The following is a 22,631-nucleotide window of genomic DNA, read 5'->3' on the forward strand; positions in this document are numbered from 1 at the left end:
GCTCACGCCTGTAATCCCAGCACTTTGGGAGACCAAGGCGGGCGGATCACGAGGTCAGGAGATTGAGATCATCCTGGCTAACATGGTGAAACCCGGTCTCTACTAAAAATACAAAAAAATTAGCCAGGTGTCGTAGAGGCACCTGTAGTCCCATTTACTCAGGAGGCTGAGGCAGGAGAATGGTGTGAACCCAGGAGGCGGAGCTTGCAGTGAGCCAAGATCATGCCACTGCTCTCTGGCCTGGGCGACAGAGCTAGACTCTCTCTCTCTAAAAAAAAAAAAAAAAAAAAAAAAAAAAAAGCACAACCGTAGAATGTTGGAAGGTGTCAAAAGTTATGGAACAAAATGAAGAAAAGTGGATAGGGACTGCTGAGGGGTGGGCTACAATCTGAATTGGGGGTTAGGAGGGGATGGAGTGAGAATGTCCCATTTGATCATAGCCTTGATGCATGTGAGAGAACCTGGAGGAGACAGTGGGCGAGAGCCTCCCAAGTGGCTGTAGCAGGCTGTGTGCTGCATTACATAGGGCACATTAAGTGAAATGTGATGGCTATTTTGTGTAATCCTTTAAAATCCCAATAGAATTAGCACTGTCTAGGAGGGCTACATTTTGAAATAATATTTTCAAAAATAATTATTTCAAAGAAAGCATAGCAGTTGCATCCTATTGAGAAGTGGGAATATTGGATAATAGGTTAAGCTATCATTTTGTGTTAGAATATTGAAGCAAATATGGCTTGGTGTGGTGGCTCACATCTGTAATTCCAGCACTTTGGGAGGTCAAGAAGGGTGGATCACTTGAGGTCAGGAGCTCAAGATCAGCCTGGCCAACATGGTGAAACCCCGTCTCTACTAAAAGTACAAAAATTAGCCAGTTGTGGTGGTAAGTGCCTGTAATCCCAGCTACTGAGGAGGCTGAGGCAAGAGAATTGCTTGAACCTGGGAGGCAGAGGCTGTGGTGAGCCAGGATTGTACCACTGCACTCCAACCTGGGTGACAGAGAAAGACTCCATTTAAAAAAAAAAGAAGAATATTAAAGCAAACCATTAAAAAAATTGCAAAGTCCCAGAAATGTGGCAAGACAAGAAGACCTATTGATGGCCATAATGAAGCCCTGTAGATTTCTCAGAGGAGCCTCCATGTGTTAGAACCATACCTAGGGCTGCAGCTGGCTAAGACATTCTCCATCAGCCTCTGGGATCAAAGGCGGGGTGTTAAGGTTGTCTGGATGGAGCCATGAGCCTCCCCCTCAGTAAAACACAAGCACAAGGGCTACATCCCTCTTGGTTTTTCATAATGTAGGAACACAGGCAGAGCTTAGTGTTCTCAAAGCCTCTGAGATCCTGGGCAGAGCGTTTGGTAAGATGCTGCAGATATTTCCTTTAAAAATAAAAATCCCCTGGTAAATGCTCAGGCATCTCAATGGCCACACCAGCCCTCGTCTGTGTACCCAACTCTCTTCATTTGGCTCTGTTCCCATGAAATTCTCCATGTGAAATCTGGGAGGGGATTGGACAGCTTGCATAACTTAGTTGATGACTCTCCTACAATCTTCTAGACTTCACTAATCTTTGAGACTCTTCACCCACTCATGTGACAAAGTCACCTAATTCTGTAAATTTGGGCCAGTTCATTTTTCTAGATCTCAGTTTGCTCATCTGTATGCAAGAGGTTTAGTATAGGTAAACCAAGGACGCCAATATGCCTGTCTCTCCAGATGTTCAATAACAGAAGAGAATAGGAGCTGGGGGGCGGGATGCAGTTCCAAGTCCCAATTCCATGCCTCCAAGATCAGCTGTTTGTCTTTATTCATCACCAGGCATGCATCTCCTTGATACCCTCAATATCTAGACATAAAATGTGACATGACAGATTATCTATGTGTTATTTTCTTCTCCATTCCTCATGACTTGTATTTCCTTAATTCATCGAAATCAATTTTCCACATTTTTTGAAGGAGAGTCTTTTGACAAAGATGTGAATTATCTACAAGCAACTGAGAGAAAGGGCTATTGTCCTCAGTGTGCTGGTGATAAGTTTCCAAATGATGAATAAAAGATTTCCTGTGGCATCAGTTTCCTTGATGGTGTCTTTATTTTCTTTTTTTCTCTTGGGTAGAAGGGAATGAGCAGAGCAGCTATGCTTCTGGGTTTGTTTTGTTTGTTTTTAGCTTATGCACAAAAGCAAGCTCTGTTTTTCATTGAAATATCTTTTTTCTTGTATCAGAGATGGGTTGTAAAAGACTCATTGTGGGTTCAGGGAAGAATGTTTTAACATGCAAGGAAACGTTGCAAAATTAGAAAGAGGACATAATTCCACAAAACTAAATAAAACTGGGGGAATTTTTAGGATACTCTGAATAAATCTTATTATTTGCATCCCACTAACCCCAATCAAATAATAATTTAGATTTGTTTTATTTACTAAACTGCTAATACACACATTCAGAGGTGGTCCAATGCAGTCCCACCATAGAAACCCTTCCCATGCTTAGCCACTGTTGTCATTAATCTCTCCAAACCCAAACGATGGTTCAAACACAGTCGTCCCTTGGTATCCAGAGGATTAGTTCCAGGACCCACTTTGGACACCCAAATTTGCTGGGAACAGGCCCTAAGCCTGTCATAAACAGGCCTTAAAGAAACTGGCCATAAAGAGGATTTCTGCAGCAATGTGACGTGCTCGTGATGGCTATGACGCACACTGCAAGAAGTTGTTGGTTTACTGGAGCAGGGCAAGGAACACCTGGCCTTCCCAGAGCGGAAAACTGCTCAAACCACAAATAGCATGAGCAGCCTGTGCCTTAACAACATGTTTTTGCTGCAGATAATCAGCCAGAGACTGTTTCTCTGCTCCTCGCTAAAAATGCTTTGTTTCCCGTAAGGAATGCTTTTAGCTAATCTATAACCTATAGAAACAATGCTTATCACTGGCTTGCTGTCAGTAAACATGTGGGTCAAACTCTGTTTGTGGCTCTCAGCTCTGAAGGCTGTTATCCCCGATTCCCACTTTGCACTTTATTTCTGTGTCTTTGTCTTTGTCTTCATTCCTCTAGTGCCACTCGGTTGGAGTCTCCACGACCGAGCTGGTCTCGGCACAAATCCATGCATGCCCAGGTCCTGAAGTCAGCCTTGTGGAGCCTGTGGGTAGGAAAAGTCGACCCTCTGTGCATGTAGGCCTGAAACCTGGCCAATACTGTATTTTCTTGCCACATTTGGTTTCAAATGTGGAAACTGCCTATATGAATCTACTGCATTTATTTTTAAAAATCCCCTGTAAGTAGACCTGCACAGTTCAGGCCCAGATTGTTCCAGGATCAACCCAACAGTAGAAATCAAGTATCTTTGTCATTGTCTCTCGGGATCTGTCTTTTCACCAATAAAATATGAGGGCTTAATTAATTTATCCCTAAGTCCAATCTAGCTGTTTATCAATGTCCTCATAAACTATTAAAACACCTGTTGTGGGTTGGGCATGGTGGTCACACCTGTAATCCCAGCACTTTGGGAGGCTGATGTGGTGCGCTGAGATTGTGCCACTGTACTCCAGCCTGGGCAACAAGAGCGAAACTCCAGCTCAAATAAATAAATAAATAAAACACCCTTGTTAAGTCTCAGGGAAATGTGCCTGGAAATGTTAAGTCTCAGGGAAATGTGCCTGGCTCTGTCTTCTCCCTGCTTGGGATGTTCAAATTATGCCAAGATAAGAGGCAGTGATTTCAATGAAAGAAAAGTATCTCACAGGCTATTTTGTTTCTTTCTTTTTGTTTGAGACAGAATCTCACTCTGTTGCCCAGGCTGGAGTGCAATGGTATGATCTTGGCTCACTGCAATCTCTGCTTCCCAGGTTCAAGTGATTCTCCTGCCTCAGCCTCCTGAGTAGATGAGATTACAGGTGCCCACCACCACGCCTGGCTAATTTTTGTACTTTTAGTAGAGATGGGCTTTCACCATAGTTGACCAGGCTGGTCTCGAGCCCCTGACTTCAGGTGATCTGCCCGCCTCAGCCTCCCAAATTGCTGGGATTAGAGGCATAAGCCACCACTCGCCCAGCTCACAGTCTTTAGTCTCCTCTTGAGAAAAACAGTTTTATAGATATATTCTCACTCAGCTGGTCCTTTCTGTTTTCTTGAGGAACATTTCTGGTATTAGTTTTTACCACAGTAAATCTGCGACAGTGACTGAGCCCCCAGCCAATATGAACTGTATAGGCACATCCATTGTTTTCCGCTGCACAGTGACCCATGAACCAAAGGGTGAAAATGGTGCCTGAGAAGTTTCTTTATATCCTTTCATTTGATAGAAAAGATCCCTAGTGAGAATGTAGAGATAATATGAAAAATGTAGAGATAATGTGAAAAAATAACAACAGGTCCATTGTTAGAAATTTCCCACACAAATTTTAAAGTATAAAATGCCTGGCAAGAAAATTATTAAAGGGAAATGACACATGTGGAATTCAAATTACTCTCGGAGCACTCACAGCCTCTCTTAGTAGGTACAGTGAGCTAGACACCCTATCAAGACAATTTGTTTCTTTCCTAAATTTCAAATTATATTAGTGACTGATTTTATTATGATAGTCACAGGCAGTGGGAGTCAAAACTATTTCCATAGCCTCAGTAGAATTTGTGGCATTCTGATCCTTTTTTCCCTGGATCCACTTTTATTGTTGTTCATTTTGTTTCGGAAAATGGGGAGCGTGTGAAAATCAATAAGGCTGTTGAATTTGTCTCCTGTATGTTTAGCATCCAAGCCGCTCAAAACTGCCCCAGGTATGAAGGAGTGAGAAGGGATTTGCATTTCTGCCTTTCTTTTTAACTTTCAATGTATCTGCTGTCAAATCTCCATATGCTGTTTCCCTCACCTCCCATTTGGAAAATTCCTATATAAATCCATCATTTTACTAAATGCATTGTTTTAGAGCTTAACTGACCCAGCACTATATATGTTGTAGAATCCAGATGACTTCCAGCCACCTTCTTACCTCTGATTCTTGAGTTTTGTATGCAGCTGGGTAGTGCTGCATACGAGACTTAGTTTAAACCATGGGGGTGGTTTAAACCACACCCATGGCATTGGGTTCACTGCTGGGAACATTAAAGAATTCAAGATTCTATTATGAGATTATTGAATTTTTTCAACTTCATCCAAGCAGACATAGGTAATTGATGTGCAGAAATATTTCAGAAATTAGGTCAGCAGACATTCAGTTGTCAAGGGGTGCCACCCACGTGGGCTCCACTGGACACTCAAGCCATGTGTATTCATTGGGTCTTTGTGGGCTTGACGCCTTGTTGAGAAGCTGACACAGCATTAGACAACTATAATAAAAAAGAATTAATTCATACTATATTGCATCATGAATCTGTGGGTCATATTATTCCAAAATATATATTTTATAATTGTATTTGACTGTGACAGAAATTAGTGTACCCATGTATAAGTATATACTGATTAAAACAAAAATATACAGACAGTAAGTTTATTTTTTATGTGATTTTTTAAAATAGGAAAGTCACTGGTTACATTATATAATTTTAAACTTTATATCTTAGAAGGTAGTAAGAAGTTCTAGTATCTTTTCTTTCTCACAGACACTAAGTTCTGGCTAAATACATTACGATATAACTTTTAACAAAAACATTACTGCAAATACATAGTAATGTAAATCTCAGTTAAAAAAATAAATCCCTAAATACTATGATCAAAACACTTTGAGAATTTCAGAGCTGATTCTATACCTTGAAGAGGTTTCATGACTAGAAAACTTAATTGCAATAAAAGACACTTCCACATCCCTGTTGACCTCTGCAGCCCAGTGATGTCTCCTCTTTCCCCCATCTCTGCTCACAGGTGCCATGTGGACCATGGTTCTCAGGGCAGTGCTAAAGCAGTCACAGGTGGAGGCTCCCTCCAGGACACTAAAACTCCCATCCCTGGAGTGTGCAGCCAGTCTTGGGCAGCTCCACACCCCAGCTGACCTCACTTACTATTGCCAGGAAAAAGTCCTGTTTGTGGACTTCTTGCTGCAAGGGGTGACTCACAGTGCATGTGATTCCTCCCATCAGACAAACTGGCCACACTCTGCGGATAGTGAACTGCATGTCCAGGGAGCATAGGCCAAGGTTATTCACATGGAGCTTAAGTCAAAGCCCTGGCTGAGCTCTTAGTGTCTCCCATTCTTGACAACAGAGCAATGAAGGGCTCCTTCCTGACAGTTCATAAATGCTCATTCAAACCACAGTGAGATTTTGCTACTAACACCATGTCTTCATTTTCTGAAAATGACCTGTGTTTCTTTTCATAGACTTCACAATCAGGAGAGAACAGGTAATTAGGGTGGATTGGGTCTGGTGCAGTTCTTTCCAGAGATGAGACTGGGGACCAGATATGCCTCCTTACTCTTCAAAATCAACCTCATGTAAAACATCAATTTGCTGTCTTTAGATGATCTCAATATGTAGCATGCAGCTGCTTCTCCCTGGTCCTACCAGCCTCAACTTGGTATAGCCCTTAAATATTTATTGAAATTATTACCATATCTTTCCAGTGAGTCCCCCAGGCCTTCCAGATTATCCAAAAGATTAATCCTCATAAATACAGACAATCACCTTAAAATACAGCTTCCATCCAATTCTGTCTGGTTTCAGAAGTGCTGGTGCCTTACCTCTTAGGTCAAGTGCAGAACCCCTGCCAGAATTTCAAGACCTCCTACAGCCTGTGCTCACCCTGTGTATCCCAGATCCACACTGTGGGCTGCCAGGGGGACCTGGGACTCAAGGAAGGACACAGCAACCTTCTTAAAGGTGTGGCTAAAGGAAGTTCTTAATTCAGAAACAAAATGATAAAATAAGGAAACATAACATCAGGAATGAAGAAAAATAGAAATAATAAAAACATGGATAAACACGATAGACTGGCCTTCTTGAGTTTTTCTAAACTGTGTTTGATGATTGAAGCAAAAATTACTCCATGGTCTGATATAGTTCTTCATGCATGTAAATTATGTTGTAAAGTGAGAAGGAGAAATGGGCCTACATGGAGGTGAGGATCCTCCACATCACATGGCAGAATGTGGACACCAGTGGGCTGCAACAAGTGACGTGCATAAAATGTCATACCTGAAGTAACAGAGGATCTAGAGAAACCCATACATTCTAAAACAGTGTAGATAAACCAAAATGGAATTTAAAAAAATATTACCTTCTCTCAGCTAAAGTGGAATCTGTTATTCAAGGCAGAACCAGCCTGACCAATCACGTTATACATTGGCTCAGGGGCCATGCTCAGGGTTCCCAAATGATCCTGTACCTGAGTTGTACCTGAGTAAGCTTGCGGGGTCCACCAGTGTTGTACACACCCCCATGTAGAGAACAATGAGAAGTTCTATTTTCACAATATAAGCTTGGATCTATGTAAACATTTTGTTTTAATAGTGTTTATATTTTCTGATGGTAAGAGTAGATATGAATTAGTGTCCTGTGAATCATCTCACATTTATCATCAGAGCAGTAGAAGCTTGTTTATATTGTTCTCTCTGCATAAATATATATTTTTGGTTCTTCCTGGGGTCTGGCCTCAGTTCCCTTATCTGCTGTCTACTCTATCCTGAGGCTGTTCCCCAGACATGGCCCAGCCCTGGCATTCTGCTCTGCTAGAAACATACGACAATGGTGCCAGAACTTCTCAGACTTCCTTATTAAGACAAAAGAGAGCCCTGCTTCCCTGCTCCCCTTTTTGATGCTTTAGCCTCTTTTATTTTTCTCTCACCCAGGCTGGAGTGTAGTGGCGCAATCTCAGCTCACTGCAACCTCCACCTCCTGGGTTCAAGCAATTCTCCGGCCTCACCCTCCAAAGTAGCTGGGATTATAGGCACCCACCACTATGCCCGGTTAATTTTTGTATTTTTAGTAGAGACAGGGCTTCACTACGTTGGCCAGGCTGGTCTCAAACTCCTGGGCTAGAGTGATCTGCCCACCTCCACCTCCCAAAGTGCTGGGATTACAGGCATGAGCCACCACACCCAGCCTGCTTTAGCCTCTTTCCTGATTTAAAAAATTTTTATTTTGAAGTAATTTTAGATTTCGAGAAGAGTTCCAGAGATAGTGTGGATGGTTTCAATATGCCTTTAACTTCCCCTAAGGTTAACATCTCATGTAACTATAATATATTTAACAACACTAAGAAGAATTAACATTGGTATAATACTATAACTAGACTATACAATTCATTTGGATTTTGCCACTTTTCTATTATTATTATTGGTTCCAGGATCCAGTACAGGGTACTGTGCCATGTTTGCTCATCATGATGTGTTAGTGTCTTTGACTCTGTGACAGTGTCTCAATCTTTCCTGTTTTTCATGACCTTGGCACTTTTGCTGAAAACCAGTTGGATATGTGTGGAGTTCCCTTGGTTTATGTTTGTCTGACTACACTAGGAGTATGGATTTGAGGGAAGAATGTTGCAGAGGTGAGGTGGCCTTTTCATCACATCCGTGGGGATAAGGCATCACTGGTGACATGAACCGCAATCATTCGGTTTAGCTTGTGTCTGCCAGGTTGCTCCTCTGCGAGGTTATTTTTCCCTTCCATCCTCTATATGTTAAAATTGAGTCACTAAATCCAGCCCACACTTAAGGAGAGGAAAATTAAACTCCACCTCTTTAAGGCAGAAATAACAATATATTTGTGAGTGTATATTAAAACAACCATGGTAATTAGTAAATATTCAGTTAAAGATACTTTCAGGCTTTGCAAATACCCTGTTTCCTCCTCAAGTTTCACCCACTAATATGGGTCCCTCATTGGATCTTGCCAACAGCCACTATCACTGTAGTGTTCTAATGGTGATTTTCTTTGCCCTCATGTTTTCTACATAAATTATTTGAAATTCTTCCATGGGAAAGATTAGTCTCTTCCTTCTCATTCATTTAATTAACAATTTATTTGCATAGTATGGACTCACGTCTCTTTATATTTTACTTTGGATTACGACGCATGCCACATCCTTGTGTTTTGAGCACTTTCTGGCCTGCTGGCACATCAGGATGCTCCAGGATCATCTTATGTTTTCACTGCCCCAATCCTAGAAGCAAACATTGCTCCAGAGATCTGAATCATTATATTGGAGAATGTTATTTAGAAACCAAGATTTATGCTCATTACTTACGGGATGCATGTATCTCTTAGCAGACAGAACTAGCAATAGTGTGTCCTAACCCATGTATATACATCATCTATCAATCTCTATGTATATGTATCTGTCTATCTGTCTATCTATCTATCTATCTATCTGCCTAACTACCATCTCTCAGTGAGTCTATCTTATCTACATATCTATCTGCGTATATATTGATATTTTTAACTCTAATCTGGCACCATAGGATTTTTTCTAGTCTTGTACCCTTTCTAACTTATAACTTCCTTCTGTAACAGTGAGGAATCTAGCTCACATTCTCTACAACTTATTCATTTTCTCTAGCCTAGTGTAAATGAAAATGAAAAGTAATGTCAGAATTAACTTTTGTCCCTGTGATAAAATTACCAACTAGATACAGTGTTTACACACAGCTCAGTTTGTGTAAACCTTATGCAGTCAAATTACCATTTTCCAAAGTTAGTTTGGTCAATTTCCTTTTCCTCTTGGAATACATTAACCTGGTTGGTTGCTTGTTTTAATAAGCAAAGAATAAAGATCAGTGTTTGTGGTGTAGCATTTGGTAGTGTTTGACAAACCTGTAGAGTTATGGATCCACGATCCAGTACAGCCATAGCAATGATTATAAAATGTAAGTTCTTTTATCAAGGGTACAGCAAACTTACAGGACCACGCAGCTCTAGCTACCATTTGCAGGTGAAAAAGAGTGTACAGTAAACATCAAACTGCAGTTACCTCATCTGTAACAACTAAAAGAATGCTAAGATGATTATGAATACATGTGCCAGAGGAGAGAAAAATGAAGTTGGGTTTATAAATGAAATTCAAGTATAACTCCCAAATGGGAACCAAATTCCTGGGACTACTTATTGCACTAGATTTGGTACGTTATAAATAAATATGAATAGATCAGTGGAATTTTTTCAATCAATAAATTATTAATTTTGAGACACCAATATTTTCAGAGGCTTGAAGGAAGAAAAATAGTAAACGAAATATGCATATTTAAAAACTCATACTCACTAGCAATATTAACTATGAAAAATATGTCAGCTGGGTGCAGTGGTGTACACCTATAATCCCAGCATTTTGGGAGGCCGAGGTGGGCAGATCATGAGGTCAAGAGATCCAGACCATCCTGGCCAACATGGTGAAACACCGTCTCTACTAAAAATACAAAAATTAGCTGGGCATGGTGGCACGTTCCTGTAGTCCCAGCTACTCAGGAGGCTGAGGCAGGAGAATCACTTGAACCCAGGAGGCGGAGGTTGCAGTGAGCTGAGATCATGCCACTGCACTCCAGCCTGGCAACAGAATGAGAATTCATCTCAAAAAAAGGAAAAATATATCTAACCATTGAAGAAATACAGTTAGAGGTTCAACACAGTGATCAATAATCAGATGATTTTAGTTGCCTCATAATCAGAAAAAAAAACACATAATAATGACAATAATGAACAGAAATACCTCTGGAGGAAAGGAAGCAAGAGAATGAGGATTCTGAAAGTCTGTCCTCAGAACTCAATGGAAACCTCTAAGACTAGCTGAAAGTGTAAGATGCAAAGGGGAGAGAGTGACACAGGAAATAAGGTCCCAGTTGTTCACAAGACAGGTCAAGAACACTGGCATCAATTTATAAAACATGATATTTGTAATGAACTCATGCACTCCAAACCTGCCTGTAGCTCTTCCTCTGCAGATAGGCTACAGCTCTAAAATGATGCTATAAAAAAGAACACCTGCAGGGACAGAATGTTAAGTTAGATATTCAAAATGAACCAGAGGATGTGTCTTTAGGAGGACCTTTATGGATATTTAGTCTGACTCCCTGATTCTTTAGTTGGGTTAAGTAGGCCCAAAGAGAAGAGTAATAAGGCAGTTGGTAAGTAGCTGGGCTGTGGTGTAACTGAACTTTGCAAATTTAATGACAAGACTCTAAAATTCTAGGGCTCATCATTTTCCATTCTGGGAAATTTGAATTTCAGACTCAATGCTGTTTGTTCTCAGGGGATTGGCTTTTAGACAACGGGTTCCTGGTGAGCACGTGCTGCTAATAAATTAAGAACTGACAGTCCTTGTTTACTTTGCTTACATTCTCACACCCCATTTGTCATTTCAGACCTCACTAAGTATTCTAACCTTAGTCCAATATAAGTTTTAAACATATATGTATGCATATACATATGTAAAGCTTGTTTCATAAGTTTCCCGATTTTCTAGGGGCTTTATTACAAAAACATATTCCATGAAGTACATAGCTCAGGCAGTCAATGACATTTCCTTTCTAAATCTCACTTTGTTAACTCATGCTTTTAGCTGCATTTATATCACCAAACACAGCAATAAAAGGTAAATTTAAAGTTTTTCAAACTGAAATCTATACTTAGTGTTTGTGGTGACACTCTGCAAAAATTTGAAGTCAGTTGAGCTGACTATCCCCAGAAGGCACTCATTGCTTTAATAGTGAATGCCACAAGCCTAGGTGAAGTTCTCTCTACAAGAGCTTTCATACACTTACAATTATTTCACACTCTAGAACAATTACTAATGGCAAAGCAATGCAATTATAGTCACTCTGCAAAGTGGGACCACAGTGCTGCATAGACATTTAATTGACTAGGATGTTAGTGTAATTTTCTGATTAATCAAAATGTCTGGATTACAAAGAGTTATTTATTTCAGGATGCCAATATAATGAGTCACACACATTTTAAATTTAACAAAAGAGGAACAAATTAGGACTTCCAATACAGGAAAACTAACATGCTTCAAAGAGTAATTATGCTTCACTATTAAAACTGATCCTTAGGGGAATGAAGTCAAGACAAATGGCAAAGTACAAAATACCAAAAATCCCTCTCTATCTGCACAATTATATTGGAAGAAATTGGCTGAGGCAAACATTTTGAACCTCCGTAGTTTATTTTGAACACTTGCAGCTTCCAGGGGACAGCTTGGCTGGTACACTATGGTAATCTTTGCTTTATTTAAGCCACGAGCAGGGTTGCAACTACCATCCCCCAACCACAGTCTCTATAGTCTCATGTCATGTGGCATTGGGGTCCATAACCCACATTCAAGGGTGAAAGGTCTTGCTGGAGCCAGGGTAGACAATAAAGACCTGGCCTCCCAAATACCAGGGCTCTGTGTTCTAATTATGGAGTGCTTCTCTGATAAATGTGGTGTGGGCATGTAGGCTGGTCACCAGTTATCCAACCTCCATAAACTGAAGTAGCCACCAAGGGATTCAAAAGGGATACACCTGTTTTTGGAGACTAAAAAGTAATTGCATATGTGACAGAATTTAGAAAGCCAACATACCTGCCTAGGGAAAGACAAAGGCCCAGTAATGACCTGAATAAGACCTTAAGTTTTTACCTCAGGCTGATCTCCAATAAGGAACACCATAAAACATTTTTTAAAGCCCAACAAGCCCTGGAGGAAGAGGGAATATCTGCTTTCCAGTTTCTGCATTATAAGGTTCAGGGTCCCGTCAACAACAAAAACAACAAAGAAGGCGTAAAAAAGGGGAAAGTATAATCCACTTAAAGGAGCCAAATAAATCAAAACCCAAGGAAGCCTGGATGAGTATGTCAGACTTACTGCTAGAAAAAGACTTTTAAACAACTGTCCTAAAGGTATTCAAAGAGCTAAGGAAGACATGGACAAAACAGGAAAATGATGTCTGAAAAAATGTTTATTCAAAAAACGATATAAAATTATAAAAGACAGCCAAGAAATTCTAGAAATGAAAAGTACAATAACTGAAAATACTCTAGAGGGGTTTAAGAGCAGATTTAAGCAAGCCAAAAAAAAATAAATACACTTGAAGAAAGAACCACTGAAATTACTGACTCTGAGGAAAAGAAAGGAAAAAAGTAATAAAAACTGAAGAGAGCCTAGGGAATATGTGAGATACCATCAAACAAACAAACATATGTAGCATGAGAATCCCATTAGGAGAAGACAGATAGACTGGGGCAAAAAGAATATTTGAATAAATAATGCCTAAAAACTTCCCAAATTTTATGCAAAAAGATGAATCTACAAGTCAAAGATGCTCAACAAACCCCAGATAGGATAAACTCAATAATACTCATACTGTGATACATTATAATCAAAATATTAAAAGACAGAGAATATTGAAAGCAACAAAAGTGAAGTGACTCATCACATACAACAAACCATCAGTGACATTATCAGCCAATTCCTCATGAGAAACCTTAGAGGCCAGAAGTTAGTGTCTGAATATATTTAAAATGCTTTGAGGCTGGCTGTGGTGGCTCACACCTGTAATCCCAGCACTTTGGGAGGCCGAGGTGGGTGGATCGCCTGAGGTCAGGTGTTAGAGACCAGTGTGGCCAACATGGTGAAACCATGAAACCCTGTTCCTACTAAAAATGCAAAAAAATTAGCCAGGCGTGGTGGCAGGTGCCTATAATCCCAGCTACTCCAGAGGCTGAGGAAGGCAAATCTGTTGAATCCAGGAGGCAGAGGTTGCAGTGAGCAAAGATGGCACCATTGCACTCCAGGCTGGGTGACAAAGAGTGAAACTCCATCTCGAAAAGAAAAAAATGCTTTGAAAAATTTTTACTTGATGATTTTATATTCAGAAAAACTATTTTACCTCATGAATGAGATATAAATGAAGACACTCTCAAAAAAAGTTTTTAAAGTTAAAGGGGTTCATTTTTCCATAGACCTGCCCTGCAATATATGCTAAAGAGATTCTTTCAGGTTAAAATGAAAGAAAGTTAGACAGTAACCTGAAGCCTCTGATATGGTTTGGTTGTGTCTCCACCCAAATCTCATCTTGAATTGTAATCCCCATGATCCCCATGTGTTGTGAGAGGGACTGGTGGGAGGTAATTGAATCATGAGGGTGGTTTTCCCCATGCTGTTCTTGTGAGAGTGATTTCTCACAAGATTTGATGGTTTTATAAACAGAACATTTCCCCTGCTGGATGTCATTCTCTCCCCAGCCGCCTGTGAGGAGGTGCCTTCTGTCATGATTTTAAGTTTTCCGAGGCCTCCCCAGCCATGCGGAACTGTTGAGTCAATTAAACCTCTTTTCTTTTTAAATTACCCAGTGTCAGATACTTCCTTAATAGCAATTTGAGAACAGACTAATACACCATGTTTAAAAAAAAAAAAAAAGGTAAGGTAAAAGTAAATACATGGACAATTATAAAGAATAATTTTGTTTTCTGATTTTGGTTTGTAATCTAACTTTCTATTTTCTATAGAATTTAAAAGACAAATGTGTAAAAATAATTAGTAATCTATATTATTAAGCACACAATGAATAAAGATGCAGTCTGTAGCATTAACAACAGAAAGTAGGATGAAATTGTAGAAAAACAGTTTTGTTTTGTTTTGTTTTGTTTTTTTGAGACGGAGTCTCACTCTGTCACCAGGCTGAAGTGCAAGTGGCATGATCTCAGCTCACTGCAACCTCCGCCTCCCAGTTTCAAGTGATTCTCCTGCCTCAGCCTCCTGAGTAGCTGGGACCACAGGTGTGCACCACCACGCCTAGTTAATTTTTGTATTTTTAGTAGAGACGGGGTTTCACAATGTTGGCCAAGATGGTCTCAATCTCTTGATCTCATGATCCACCTGCCTTGGCCTCCCAAAGTGCTGGGATTATAGGCATGAGCCACTGCACCCAGCCAAGAAACAGTTTTTGTATGCTGTTTAAGTGGTATCCATTCAAATCATATTGTTATAACTTTAGGATGCTAGATGTAATCCCTATAGTAACTACCAAGTAGATATCTAAAGAATATACGTATAAGTAAGTGAGATAAGAATCAAAAGTTTCATAACAAAAAATTATGTAAAAAGGCAGTAATGAAGGAAGTAAGGAACAAAAACTTATAATGCATATCAAAAACAAGCAACAGGAACAAAAGGCAGTGGAAACTTCTGCAGACTTAAATGTCCCTGTCTGACAGCTTCGAAGACAGTAGTGGTCCTCCCAGCACAGAGTTTGAGATCTGAGAATGGTCAGACTGCCTCCTCAAGTGGGTCCCTGACCCCTGAGTGGCCTAACTGGGAGGCACCTCCCAGTAGGGGCCGACTGACACCTCATATGGCCAGGTGCCCCTCTTAGACAAAGCTTCCAGAGGAAGGATCAGGCAATAACATTTGCCATTCTGTAATATTTGCTATTCTGCAGCCTCTGCTGGTGATACCCAGGCAAACAGAGTCTGGAGTGGACCTCCAGCAAACTCCAACAGACCTGCAGCTGAGGGTCCTGAGTGTTAGAAGGAAAACTAGCAAACAGAAAGGACATCCACACCAAAACCCCATCTGTATGTCACCATCATCAAACACCAAAGGTAGATAAAACCACAAAGATGGGGAGAAACCAGAGCAGAAAAGGTAAAAATTCTAAAAATTAGAGAACCTCTTCTCCTTCAAAGGAACACAGCTCCTCGCCAGCAACAGAACAAAGCTGGACAGAGAATGACTTTGATGAGTTGAGAGAAGAAGGCTTCAGACGATCGGTAATAACAAATTTCTCTGAGCTAAAGGAGGATGTTAGAACCCATTGCAAAGAAGCTAAAAACTTGGAAAGAAGATTAGACGAATGGCTAACTAGAATAAACAGCATAGAGAAGACCTTAAATGACCTGATGGAGCTGAAAACCATGGCACAAGAACTATGTGATGCATGCACAAGCTTCAGTAGCCAATTCGATCAAGTGGAAGAAAGGGTATCAGTGATTGAAGGTCAAATGATTGAAATGAAGCAAGAAGAGAAGTTTAGGGAAAAAAGAGTAAAAACAAATGAACAAAGCCTCCAAGAAATATGGGACTATGTGAAAAGACCAAATCTACGTCTGATTGGTGTACCTAGTTCAACCATTGTGGAAGATAGTGTGGCAATTCCTCAAGGATCTAGAACTAGAAATACCATTTGACCCAACCATCCCATACTGGGTATATACCCAAAGGACTATAAATCATGCTGCTATAAACACACACACACATGTATGTTTATTGTGGCACTATTCACAATAGCAAAGACTTGGAACCAACCCAAATATCCATCAATGATAGACTGGGTTAAGAAAATGTGGCACATATACACCATGGAGTACTATGCAGCCATAAAAAAGGATGAGTTCATGTCCTTTGTAGGGACATGGATGAAAGTGGAAACCATCATTCTGAGCAAACTATCACAAGGACAGAAAACCAAACACTGCATGTTCTCACTTACAGGTGGGAATTGAACAATGAGAACACTTGGACACAGGGTGGGGAACATCACACATCGGGGCCTGTCATGGGGTGGGGGGAGGGCGGGTGGATAGCATTAGGAGATATACCTAGTGTAAATGATGAGTCAATGGGTGCAGCACACCAACATGGCACATGTATACATATGTAACAAACCTGCATGTTGTGCACATGTACCCTAGAACTTAAAGTATAATTTAAAAATAAAAAACAAGCAACAAAGTGGCAAAATTAAGCCCTGTGTTACAAGTAATTACTTTAAATCTGAACAGATTAACAATTCCAATCAAAGAACAATAGGCAGAATTAATTTTTAAAAAACATGATGCAACAATTTCAATACAAAATCTACAGGAGACTTTCTATATGTCTAAAGACAAATATAACTTGCAAGTAAAAGGATAGTAAAATATATTACATGCAAATAGTAACCAAAATAAATCTATAATAATATTAAAACAAAATAAACTTTAAATCTTAAAGTTTAAAAGAGATAAAGGAGACTATATCACTAAGAGAGTCAATAGAGCAATTAAAGTTACAAGCATTTATGCACCTAATGACAAACCCTCAAAATATATGACATAAAATTGACAGAATGGAAGGGAGAAATAAACAAATAAACAATTCTATGATAATAGCTGGTGACTTCAGTGCTCTACTTAAAGTCACAAATAGATCAATCATATAGATGAAAAGTTAAAAAAAAAAAGACTTGAACAATACAGTAAACCAACTACAGATGCACATTGAGTTACCATGGGGTTACATCTCCATAAAGAAAGTTGAAAATACAAGTTGAAAATGAGTTTGATACACCTGATCTACAAAACATCATGGCTTATCTGGCCCATATAAACATGGTCAGAACACTTACATTAACCTACAGCAGGGCAAGATCATCTACCGCAAAGCCTATTTTATAATAAAGTGTTGACTATCTTACTTTATTTATTAAATATTGTACTGAAACTCAAAATTCTTACAATTATAGATGCAAAAATTTTAAACAAAATATTAGTAAATTGAATTCAATAGTCCGTTAAAAGAATTATTCATTATAAGTGAATAGCATTTATCCCAGCAATGCAAGGGTGGTTCAATACAAATATATCAACCAATGCAATACATATTATTAATAGAAGAAAGGGGGAAAAACCTATACATGATCATTTCAGTTGATACAGAAAAGGCATTTGAAAAATTCCAACACTATTTCATGACAGACTTTCAGAAAACTAGGAATAAAGGAATAATTCCTCTACATGACCAAGGGTATTTATGAAAGACCCATGGCTAACACCATAATCAGTGGTGAAAAACTAAAAAGATTTCCCACTAAGAACAAGGCAAGGATACTCCTTTTTACTGCTGCTATTTAACAGGAGGTTCTAGCCAGAGCTATTAGATAGGGAAAATAAAAACATCCAAAATAGAAAGAGGTAAAAATATCTCTATTTGCAGATGACATGAACCTATATGTAGAATATTCCAAAGAATCCAAAGAAAACCACCAGAGCTAATAAACAAATTCAGCAAGATTATGGGTACAAGATGAGCAATTTTGTTTGCTACACCATTGATGAAAAATCCAAAAAGAAAATTAGGAAGTGACTCCATTTACAATAGCACCTAAAAAGAATTAAATACTTTGCAATAAATTTATTTAAGGAGGTTAAAAACTTATATACTAAAAATGATAAAATGCTGCTGAAAGAAATTAAAGAAGAAACGAATAAATGGACAGACATCCCTGTTTGTGTACAGGAAGACTTAACACTGTGAAGATGCCAATACTACCCAAAGAGAGCTACAAAATTCAACAGAAAAGGAAAAGCTAATTTTCAAATTCATATAAAATTACAGAGGGCACCAAATACCAAAAACAATCTTCAGAAAGATGAATAAATTTGGGGTACTCCTACTTCCTGACTTTGAAACCTACCACAAAGCTACAATAATTAAAACACTGTGGTACTAATAGATCAATGTAATGGAGATCCCAGAAGTAAACCTTCAAATATATGGTGAATTGTTTTTGACAAAGATGCAGAGGCCATTCAATAGAAAAATGATAGTCTTCAAAAAACAGTGCTGGGAAAACTGGAGATCTGCTTGCAAAACAATGAAGTTGGACCCTTACTTTACAACACATGCAAAAATTAATACAAAATAGATTTATGATCTAAAGGCAAGACCTAAAACTATAAAGCTCTCAGAAGCTAGCACTGGAGAAAATCCTCATGACATTGGATTTGGGAACATGATACCAAAAGCACAGACGACAGAATGAAAAAATTGGTCAATTGGACTTGATCAAAATTAAGAACTTTTTTGCATCGAAGAATACTATCAAGAAAGCAAAGCGACAACCTACTGAATATGATAAAATAATTGCCAATCATATGTCTGACAGGATAGTAATATCCAAAATATATAAAGAACATGAATAACACCACCACAATCAAAGAGATAACCTAATTAAAAGCAAGCAAAGGACTTGAAAATTCTTTGACATTACTCAAAGAATATACACAAATGACAAACAAGCACTTGAAAAGATGCTTAACATCAGTAGTCATTAGAGAAGTGCAAATATCAATACCCCTTTCTACTTAGTAAGATGTGTATGCTAACGAAAAATGGAAAATAACATGAAGTGACAAGAAAGTGGTGAAGTCAGAACACTTGTGCATTGCTTGTGGGAATGTAAAATGGTGCAGCTGCTGTTGAAAATAGTGTGGTGGGCTAGGCATGATGCCTCACACCTGTAATCTCAGCACTTTGGGAGTGCGAGACAGGTGGATCACCTGAGGACAGGAATTCGAGAACAGCCTAGCTAACATGGTGAAACCCAGTCTGTACTTCAAAAAAAAAAAAAATGCAAAACTTAGCTGGGCATGGTGGTGCACCCCTGTAATCCCAGCTACCTGGGGGGCTGAGGCAGGAGAATCACTTAAACTCTGAAGGCAGAGGTTGCAGTAAGCTGAGATCGTGCCACTGCACTCTAGCCTGGGTGACAGAGCAAGACTCTGTCTCAAAAAAAAAAGAAAGAAAAGAAAATAGTGTGGTGTTTTCTCAGAAGTTTAAACATAAAAGTGCCATGTAACCCAGCAATTCTGCTGTAAGGTGTACATCCAAAAACCTGAAAATAGAGATCTGAACAGACATATGTACATCACTGTACACAGGCACATCATTCGCAATAGCCAAAAGGTACAAATCACCCATGTGCCCATGAACAGATGAATGGGTAAACAAATCATGGTATGAACATGCAAAGGAACATTATTCAGCCATAAAAATTAATGTTTTAAATATAGCTAAACATGGATGGGCCATGAAAATGTTATGCTTAGAGAAATAATCTAGACATAGAGCGACACATATCTCATGATTCTCCCTACATGCCATACCTGGAATAGGCAAATCCATAAGGACAGAAAGTAGAATAGAAGTGACCAGGGACAGGGAGGAGAGAAGGAAAGATTATGGTTGAGTAGATCAAGTTTTTGTTGGGAAAGTGAAAAACTTTTAGGTATAGATAGTATTGATGGTTATATAACATTGTGAATGTATTTGATGCCATTGAATTGTACACTTACAAATAAATTAAATGATATTGTTTATGTGTATTTTACCAAAGTAAATCATCCTCACAATTTTGAAATCAGGATGGAACAAGTAAGAACACTGATTTTTAGAAACAAACAAAACCCAAAACTACAAACATATGTTAGTTGGGATAAGGGGTTTTTGGCAATAAATTTGAAGGCAAGTACTTAAATTGTACCTAAATATAGTGGAAAATGATAAACCTAATACATGAAATCTCTAATGGCAGTTTTATGAGATGCATAGAAACATGTTTTGAAGTTACAGTTCTTTTTTTCAGTGAAAGCAAGTTTATTGAGAAAGTAAAGGAAAAAGAATGGCTACTCCATAGGCAGAGTAGCCAAGTTATAGTTTTTTAACACAGAAACAGAAAACTAAATGCCTCATGTTCTCACTTATAAGTGAAAGCTAAACATTGAGTACACATGGACACAAAGAAGGGAACAGCAGACACCAGGGACTACTCAAGGTGGAGGGTGGCCGTCTGTACACCAAGCCCTGCAACACACAATTTACCTATAAAATAAACGTGCACATATACCCCTGAACCTAAAATAAAAGTTAAAAATAAAAAATAATAGTTCTTTTTTTTTTTCTTTAGACAGAGTCTTGCTCTGTCACCCAGGCTGGAGTTCTGAAGTTCTTAAGATCACTATGCCTCCTCTTATTTTGACTTTTTACCAGCCAAAAAATATAACCAAATATGCCTAATTATAACTCTAGAAAATTGAACAATGCAATGTAGGGAAGGAAAAATCCACTATCTAGAAAGCTACAATGTAAGTTGAGTTTCTACACTGTTATGGATAAGTTACTGAGTGCTCACAGAAACATTATGTAAAGAATTTCACTGGCCAGATGCGGTGGCTCACGCTTGTAACCCCAGCACTTTGGGAGGCCAAGGTGGGCAGATCGCGAGGTCAGGAGTTCGAGACCAGCCTGGCCAACAGAGTGAAATCCCGTCTCTACTAAAAATACAAAAATTAGCTGGGCATGGTGGCAGGCGCCTGTAATCCCAGCTACTCAGGAGGCTGAGGCAGGAGAATCGCTCGAACCCGGGAGGAGGAGATTGCAGTGAGCCAAGATCATGCCACTGCACTCCAGCCTGGGCGATAAAGCTAGACTCTGTCTCAAAAAAGAACTTCATTGAATGAAAGTAGAACACTTCATGCCCACTGGACGTGAACTCAGGATGGAAGAGGCACTTATGCAATTTACTGTCTCTGACTCAGATTCCAGAATGTCATGGTGTACATCATGTAATGCAAATCTTTAGAAAGAAGAAAACATGATTGGAAGAAATATGGAAAAAAATGACTTTTTAAATTTTAGTTCCTGATCCAAAATTTTCAATGGTGTCTCATTATCGAAAAGATAAAACTCAAACTTTTTAACAGGGAACCATTTGTGACAGAAAGTATAATATTCTCATTCACTCCTAGTAAATACTAGGACTGAGTACTCAAATCTTCCTAGATTGAGATTGCTTCTATTGAGTATACATCTCTGCCATGATTATGCTCAGATGTGTGCAATTACTTAATTTCTCCCACTGCATTTGATTGTGATATGGCTATTTTTGCTTAACACCATAACCCCAGGGCCCGACATAAATTAATGAATTAGTTAAGCCTGTTAGGTCCTCTGTGCATCCTTCCTCCTATTATATTAACCCCCTTCTCACCTTATATCTCCTATCAGACCTCCTCACCTCTAGACTTTTATTGCTCAGTGCATATTAAAATCTTCTGATTAGGTTCTAAAACACAATTACATCCCACACTTTAGTGCAGATATCTTTCCATGTTCTTCAGTTTGTTTCCAACAGCAAATTTCTAGATTCTCCACATAGATCTTACATTTTTTCCCCACTCATTAACCAAACTGCATGACTCACAGCCCCAAACATCCCCTAACTATTACATTAGATAACCACCCTCTCTCAGTTTCAACTGCCTATGTGTTTCTCTGCCCACTAGAATTATACCAAGTATTAAAATCAGCGTAAATTGTCACTTTTTTCAGGTAACTTTCTTATTCTTGTTCTACCGGAAAATGCAGTTCTTTCATTCTGCTTCCTTGGCACTACGGCCACACCTCTTTTATGGCATGCATTATATTGAGTTTGTTATACTTCTGCAAATACTTACTTCAGCTCAAATTCTGTTGAAGTCATGAATTCGGCTAATATTTACCTCTGTGTCAATGGCATCCTGCTGAAAGTAGATGCAGGCTTGGTATGTTAGAGAAGCTGAGGAAAGGGGTCCTGAAATGAGTGGAGAACCAGAGACAGATTTAGGAGGAAGTGGGAGAGCCTCTAACCCAGGTGTTCTACTAACAAACTGGCCCCTTGCAACTACTCATCATATACCAGTAGTGCACTTAGAGAAATGCACCACCTGAATGAGCTGTGTAACACTAGGAAAGCACATCTTTAGTTGGAACATTACTGGTTTCACTTAAAGCCAAGTATCACACACATTATATACACCCTTTGTTTACTATTTTTCATTTCTAACACTTGTATATTAGTATTAAAGAGAGAAATACAATTTGAGTGCTTGTCATCAGTGAAGAAAGTGGTTGGCGTAAGTGAAAAGATGAAAA

General features: G+C 39.1%; 1 protein-coding gene across 1 annotated transcript in view; it reads right to left on the bottom strand.

The window, feature by feature from the left end:
- Positions 1 to 324: 324 nt before the first annotated feature.
- The window catches only part of LOC101130677 (zinc finger protein 37A), a 56,302-nt gene continuing 33,995 nt past the window's right edge, over positions 325 to 22,631 (bottom strand). Inside the window, exon 8 of the mRNA XM_031015526.3 lies at positions 325 to 3,140. Coding sequence (XP_030871386.1) covers positions 3,052 to 3,140 — 89 coding nt within the window. The 3' untranslated portion in view covers positions 325 to 3,051. The remainder of the gene's footprint in view (positions 3,141 to 22,631) is intronic.

This window comes from Gorilla gorilla, chromosome 8 (assembly GCF_029281585.2).
Source record: "Gorilla gorilla gorilla isolate KB3781 chromosome 8, NHGRI_mGorGor1-v2.1_pri, whole genome shotgun sequence".
NCBI classification, from domain to species: Eukaryota; Metazoa; Chordata; class Mammalia; order Primates; family Hominidae; genus Gorilla; species Gorilla gorilla.